The 7,406-nt window shown below is 32.6% G+C and overlaps 1 protein-coding gene across 1 annotated transcript; it reads right to left on the minus strand.

The window, feature by feature from the left end:
• On the minus strand, window positions 4,487–6,599 carry LOC107613354 (protein translation factor SUI1 homolog 1). Its single transcript, XM_016315318.2, has 5 exons — window positions 6,414–6,599; window positions 5,780–5,868; window positions 5,362–5,567; window positions 5,230–5,283; window positions 4,487–4,734 (listed from the first exon to the last, which is right to left on the minus strand). The coding sequence occupies exons 2-5, from the start codon at window positions 5,814–5,816 to the stop codon at window positions 4,690–4,692; spliced, it is 342 nt and encodes a 113-aa protein (XP_016170804.1). The 5' UTR covers window positions 5,817–5,868; window positions 6,414–6,599; the 3' UTR covers window positions 4,487–4,689.

Below are 7,406 nucleotides of genomic sequence, written 5' to 3' on the forward strand. Positions count from 1 at the left end.
ATACAACACAGTGACACACCCTAGTCAGACACATTACATAGGACTTGTTTGGGTGAGCTTTTAAAAAAAGATTTTTTTTTGAATTATCTTTTTTTAAAAGATTTTATAAAGAAATAAAAGTAATTTTATGTTTGGATATCTCATGTAAAAAGATCTTTTTATCTATCAATTATGTTTGGGTATAACAGTATAAAAGTACTTTTTTGTTTATTTATTACATGAAAAACATCTTTTTTTTAAGGAAAAAAAAATCTTTTAAAAAAAGATGTAAATTACAGCTTCTCAAAAAAGATCTTTTTTTAATTTTACTAGTGCTTTTACTTTTACTATTAGAAATTTGCCAAACACGTTAAAAAATAAAAAAAGATCTTTTTTCATTAAAAAAAGATATTTTTTTAACAAAATAATGTCGCCCAAACATGCACATACTCTGTTTCACCGAGATTCAAATCCATGTGGCAGTTTTAGGAGGCAATTATATTTGCCATTAGCACAAGCCTCAGCCACAAATATTGGATGTATTTAGTTGTTGTAACTTAGTTCAGTCATAAATTAGTATTTACTAGTCACTATAATCAATTTTTATTTTTTAATGTGTATAAAAATTATTTTGGATCACTTGAGAGGTTTATGTACTCGTCCACCTAAATAAATATCAAAAATTCAAATATCATTTTAAATTATTAGCTGATAACAAATTCTTACAGTTCTCCGACGCATTCGGCGGTTTCCGGCTGGGCGCACCACCGCTTCTCTCCGGGGAGCCTGAGGATTTCGTTATTACAGTTAATCTAAGCAATCCACTTCTATTTTCAAAAGCTAAATTTTATCGATTCTAGGGTTTTGGATTGTAGAGGAGAGGTTGAAATACCAATATATCGATATATTTTAAATTTTTTCTATAGTTAATTCTTGTATATCTCTAAACACATTCATTAGGACTCTCCTATCTACAAAAAAGGAAGAGACCTAGGGTGTGTTTGGGGATCACGTTGAGGAATAGAAAAGTACGTTTGAGCGTCTTGAACGTTCCAATATTATGTTTGACAATTTTTTGGAACCCTTAACCCAGAAGTGCTTTCACCTCTGAACGTACGTTCATGTGAAGCTACAAATTCAAGCTTCTGCGTTCACGTTAAGAAAATTAATTACCGTTGGAGGAATTAGGTAAGGAATTTATTCCATATCTACCAACTGTACCCTTCATTTCATCTATAAAAAGGATACACATAACCACATCATTTCACCATTAGTTCTCTGTGTGTTCTTCCTCATTTCACCATTACTTCTCTGTATGTTCTTCCTTATAGTTTTTTTTAGATTTATTTTCATCGCTGCTAAGATAAAGATTTTAATTTTTTTTTATTATTTTTAATTCTTTCTTTCATATTTTGATTTTAGAACAATGAGTAACAATGAATCTCTAAAGACAAAAGCAGCATGGGACATAGAGACTACTAAACAATTTATCCAAGCATGTTTAGATCAAGTTGCTAAACAGCAACGTAATGGAACCACTCTTACAAAAAAAAGGTTGGAAGGATGCTTTGTCTCAATTTAATGAAAAAACTGGAAAATAATATGAAGATTCAATTAAAAAATAAGTGGGACAATCTTAAGAAGGAATGGTCAGCATGGTACAAGTTTTTTGGCAAAGAAACGGGTTTAGGATGGGATTATATTAAACATACCGTTGATGCACCAAATGAATGGTGGGAGAGAAAACAATTGGTACGTAGTAACTTATTATTAAAGCAAAAAATTTAACTTTAATTTTGGTAACAAGTCTTGTGTTGATTAGTTGTACACATGCAGGAAAATCTCTTATATGAAAAATTCAGAAATAAAGGACTTCCTTTTAAAGATGAGTTAACTATATTATTTAAAGATGTTATGGTCGATGGCAAATTTGCTTGGGCTCCCTCATCTGGGAATGTTACCTAGTGGCATAGAAGAATATGGTGATTGATATCGACCATACTTTGAGGAAGGTCATGTTGATATAGAAGAAGGTTCCGGAGATAGTGAAGAAGGTATAAGTGCTAGTGTGGGAGTTAATTCTGAATTTCAACACATAAATCTTAGCTCATCTCAAGAAAATAATAGTCAAAAGAGTACGGGAAAAAGAAAGAGAGATGTGGTTTGTGAAACAACAAAACAGAAAAAAAATTTTAAAGTCCCTGCCTCAAAGCAAATTGCGGATGCAATAAGTAGAATTGCCTCTGCATCTGAATCACGCTCAACTATTGTATCCACATTTCTAATACCCGGTGCATCTATTGGGAAAGTAATGGCTGAGATTCAAAAGATGGAAATGATCACTAGTGATCCCGATTTTTATAGTCATTGTTGTCAACTAATGATGTTTAAGCCTGCTAGAGAAATGTTTGTATCCTTAAAAGGATATGAGCCAAGATTGTTGGATTGGCTCAAACATGCAGCATATAATTCACTACCATTCATGGAAAATTAATATTTTTTTTTTGTGATTTTTATGCAAAACTAGTTAAGTTATTATTGTACTCCATTTTAATTTGTCCATGAATTTTTTGTTATGCTAGGATAAGACAATAAAAAAATTTGTGTGTTGCTTATTTAGTTATTTATCATTTTATATAATATTTGTGGTACTTAATTATTGTTCTTATTATATATAATTTATTTCTTAGCTTGGTATTGATAAGAATTTATTTATATTCTTATGTAGGACTTACTTTTTGTTAATTAATTTGGAATGAACATGGAGTATTTATTTGAAGAGTATGAAAAGGAACAACATGAAGAATCAAAATTACTTTCCATTATAGAAGAAGAAATAGATGAAATTGAAAATATTTCTGCATTAATTGGTCAATATGCAGTCAATTATCTGTGCAAAAAACCATGCAGAACTAGTGAACAAACAGGTTATTTATGGGTACAAGAAATTTTATGTGGTCATGGCATTCGTTGTTATGAAATGTTTCGGATGGAAAAACATGTTTTTTTTCAATTTTGTGATGAACTAGTTGAACATGGATTAAAATCTACAAGACAAATGGGAGTTCAAAATCTACAAGACAAATGGGAGTTCAGGAAATGGTTGCAATGTTCTTAAATACGGTTGGTCATGAAGTGGGTAATAGGATGATACAAGAAAGGTTTCAACATTCTGGAGAGACAGTAAGTAGACATTTTCATGAGGTTACAACTCCTACCATGAATTTTCCGCATCCTCCTCCAGGTTAATTTTTATCATTTTCTTACAAATAAACTATATTTACTTGGTTATCATGTAATTATTTTTTTTCTTCATTAGGTAAATATTATTTGGTAGATGCCGGTTATCCAACACCGAAAGGATATATTGGTCCATATAAATGTGAGCGCTATCATCTTGCAGATTTTAGGCGTTCTTCTGGATTCACAAATCATAATGAAGTATTTAATTATTATCACTCAAGCTTAAGATGCACAATAGAAAGGACTTTTGGAGTGTGGAAAAATAGATTTGCTATCTTGCGACACATGCCCAAGTTCAAAATTGAAACTCAAGTGCAGATAGTGTGTGCAACAATGGCTATTCATAATTTTATTAGAAGATAAAATGAATTAATAAGATTTATTCAAATATCTAAAGTAAAATAATAGAATAATATAAAAAATTATTTTAATTGATGTCTCTTTTAGTAATTTTTCATCTAAAAGTAATTTTGAGTAGTATAATCCAAACAACATTTACTTTACTATAATCCATTTTGACATAAATATTGCCAAACATAAATCACCTTAACACAAATTTACTTTTCATCAAAATCAAATTTGCAAAATCAATTCTATACAAACTCCCCAAACACACACCTAGTGTTACTTGGAAGTACAAACTCCCCAAACACACACCTAGTGTTACTTGGAAGGTTGAGGTGCCGTGAGGCGTCAGCCTTGCATCGTAGCAATGGCCTCCCCTTCCCCACACTTGCTATTCCTCTTCTTCTTTCTCTTTTTTCTCCTATGTGGTCTGTTTAAAAAATAAAAAATAATTTTTGATCTTGAGATATTTTAATTAAAATTTAAGATATTTGATATTGTTAGTCTAAAAAATGGCTTTCTAAAAGTAGCTTCCATTTTGGTCACAAAAAGTAGAGCATCAGTTATAAGAAGATAACTTGCCAATTTATAATAGTTTATTTAAGAACTTATGACGACTGGTAATTGATGCAATAAATATAAAATAAAGGATAATTTCTTAGGTGCTTCAAATGCCGGTAGTGGCCATGGTGGCGGCTATACGGTCAATGATATAGACACGAAGCCGAAGTCCCACCTGTATTTCGAACTATCTTCCACATTCGCTGTACATTCGTCAATGACTCTATTCAACCCGCACTCACTATTGCAGTAATCTTTTAGAAACGATTAACTCATGCAACCATCAGATCATCCCAACAGGGGAATGTTCGGCACATGATATTGATACCCATAGCATAAGTAAATAAAAACTAACGCATCCAAGAATCCGAATTCCGATATGAATTTAATGTAGTAATGGACTCTCCATAGCTTTGGTTTATTTAAGATAATAGCACTTAAAGTCATAAATTCCATAATCCCACATTACAAATTATAAGAAAGCACAACATAAAAAACACCAATCACATATATGTATGACTCGCAACGAGCCAGAAAAGACAAACTCAAGATTCCAGAAGCTCAGAAACCATGAATTTTGATATGCTCCTTCTTCACGATACCAGCCTGTCCACGTCCACAAGGGGAGCACAAAAGAAAGGATTTAATCAGGTGAAAAATTAAAAACAAAAAAAATTCCCAGTAATTCATTGGCCACGTTTTCAATGGAACACACATAAATTAATGTTCACTCACAAGTATCTTCCACCTTACCTTCTACTACGAGTCTATGATAAATATGCAACCATTCAGAACATCACATTATAACCACATAATCAAATAAATTCTGTAGGGATTTGGAAAACAGTTCCAGTGCAAAGCAAAATCAAAAGAAAATAAATTCAAAAGAATTACCAAAAGCAAAAACAACAAATCCATTATCACACAAACATGCATACAAAAAAAAGCAATTAAGCATAAACAGAAAGAGAAGGATAACAAACCCGACAAAACCATGGGGCTCATAATAGATTACTAAAAAACAGTTCAGAAGAACACTTACACAAACTAATTTGGACTACAGACTAACTGCATAACACCAAAGATGGGAGTTATAGTTACCTGAACTAGGAAGGTAGACACATTCTTCCTCTGATCACCTTGAAGTTGAATAACCTATTCACGGACGAAAATGTTATTTGAAGCAAGGACTATATCATCATCCAACAAGTAACAAGTGAGTATCACACGTACCTGCCCTAATTCTGGGTCCTGAACAACTGTACCATTGCAACAGAACTCCTTCTTAAGGTCTTTAAGTATCTTGTTGTAGCTGAATTCTTTCTTCAATCCCTGGACAGTTGTCAAGCTTTTCCTACCATTCCGCTGCTGTATGCGAATATGCACATACTCTTTTGACCCAGCACCCGAGTCCTCAGCATTTGCCTCAGCAAAAGGATCTACAAAGTATCATCACACAACCCCAACAAGGGTTCATATATTATTTACACAATCAGTCACAATACAAATCGTAACCATGTATTCCACACCAAAATACATCCCAAGTTATTCATCAGCATCAAAATTTTTCCAACAAACCAAAACACAAATAATAATAATAATAACCAATCCACATACAACACTTGTACAGAAGTTGCAAGGTAGAACGTACCGAAGGTAGTAGGAATCTGAGCGTCTAATTCAGACATGAACCTTAACTCTCTCTCAGAAACAAAGGTCCTACCAACAGATTGTTGAAACCTGGAATCAAAATCAACATGTTAGTTCTATTACTACAACAAAAAGCTCAGCAACAACACAACACAACATCATCAAAAATTAAAAATCACTTTTTACTAATCCTCCACAGGTATACATCAAAATCGAAGTTTAGTAATAAACCACCCAGATGATAAAATCATTCCAAATCAGCAGTAACGAGACTTACCCAAAGTTTGAAACCGAAAATTACCAAGGAGAAAGTAACGGGACCTTAAGAAACACAAAGGGAGCTATTTTCTTAAGCCTATAAGAAGGTACAGAAGATATTAACCACGAGAAGGCCAATAATTGTAAGATAGCATATGAATCGCAAGCTAGATCTGAATTACAAAACTTGATCATGCAAACTGTTTCTACATGGAGAATCCGATTGAAATCAAACAAAACCCCCAAAATTTATAGAGAAAATATATTGAATTTTAGCTTCGATTAAGAAAGAACTTAGGGAGAAATTAATTGAAACAAAATTAGATCTTAAAACAATAAAAAGGGGATAACATAAAGGGAAAACAATTAGATGTTACCTGCTCCTAGTTAGGGTTTCGATATGGCAAGAACGAGGGTGAAAGAACCGAATCGGATTGAAACCCTAAATTGGATAAGGCAGAACCTTTCTCTCTCTGTGACGACCGCAGTGTTTCGAAGGAGAGAAAGTGAGAACGAGATTTCATGAAAGAAAGAAAATATAGAAAAACGTGAGCTGTGAGGTTAAGTTGAGCATCACGTGTGAAGTTATACTTCTACTCTCGGAAGTGGCTAATGCAAATCACGCGCTTGGGTGAGTACACGTGTATAAATATCTCGGCGAGTTAGTTAGCTGAGTGGTTGAGAAAGAGTGGGGATAGAAAGATAGAGATTTGGTAGAAGGATAAAGATGTCAATTCACATAAAGCAAATTACTATCATACTAGAAATAATGGTGGGGCATGCTTGCTATTAAGAAAATTAAAAAGATAAATTTTAAATTCGAAATAGTAAATGACTAAATTATACTTAAAAACCCTCCAAATTTTGACCAAGTCATACATACATATTTGTATGTTTTGGGCCAACGTACGTTTTAGCGGCCCAAGGAGTTATGGTACCTGGAAGCCAGGTCCAGGTTCAAATGTTCAATGAAGGCATTGCAAGGCCTGCTCTAATGGTAACTATGTAAGTCTTCTTAGCTAGATCAAAAATATGTCTTCTTAGAAAAATGCATTAGATTTTCGGTACCCACTCTCAGGTAGGGCTGGCAACACATATATGGTGCAGGTAGGTAGAGAGCCGTACAATAGGATAAGATACGGATGTAGAATATATCTTATTTTATTCTATTCGTATTTTTAATAAATTATATAATATATCTGTAAGATACGGTAGAAGCTCTTATGTGCAATCAAAATTGGTTGTGGGCAGCATATTATAAAAGAGGTTATTTATGTTTTTAATTTTTTAATTTATTTATAAATTATAATAGTGTTAAAATTATATATAATAAAAGTTTTGTATTTAATTTTTAAATAGAAAATTTTATT

Source organism: Arachis ipaensis, chromosome B08 (genome assembly GCF_000816755.2).
Source record: "Arachis ipaensis cultivar K30076 chromosome B08, Araip1.1, whole genome shotgun sequence".
Taxonomy (NCBI): Eukaryota; Viridiplantae; Streptophyta; class Magnoliopsida; order Fabales; family Fabaceae; genus Arachis; species Arachis ipaensis.

Coding starts and splice junctions, on each gene's coding strand:
- LOC107613354 (XM_016315318.2), bottom strand. CDS start 5,816: ATGTCTGAATTAGACGCTCAGATTCCTACTACCTTCG. Junction 5,568..5,779: donor TCAGATTCCTACTACCTTCG/GTACGTTCTACC, acceptor GATACTTTGTAG/ATCCTTTTGCTGAGGCAAAT. Junction 4,735..5,229: donor TGTCTACCTTCCTAGTTCAG/GTAACTATAACT, acceptor GGACGTGGACAG/GCTGGTATCGTGAAGAAGGA.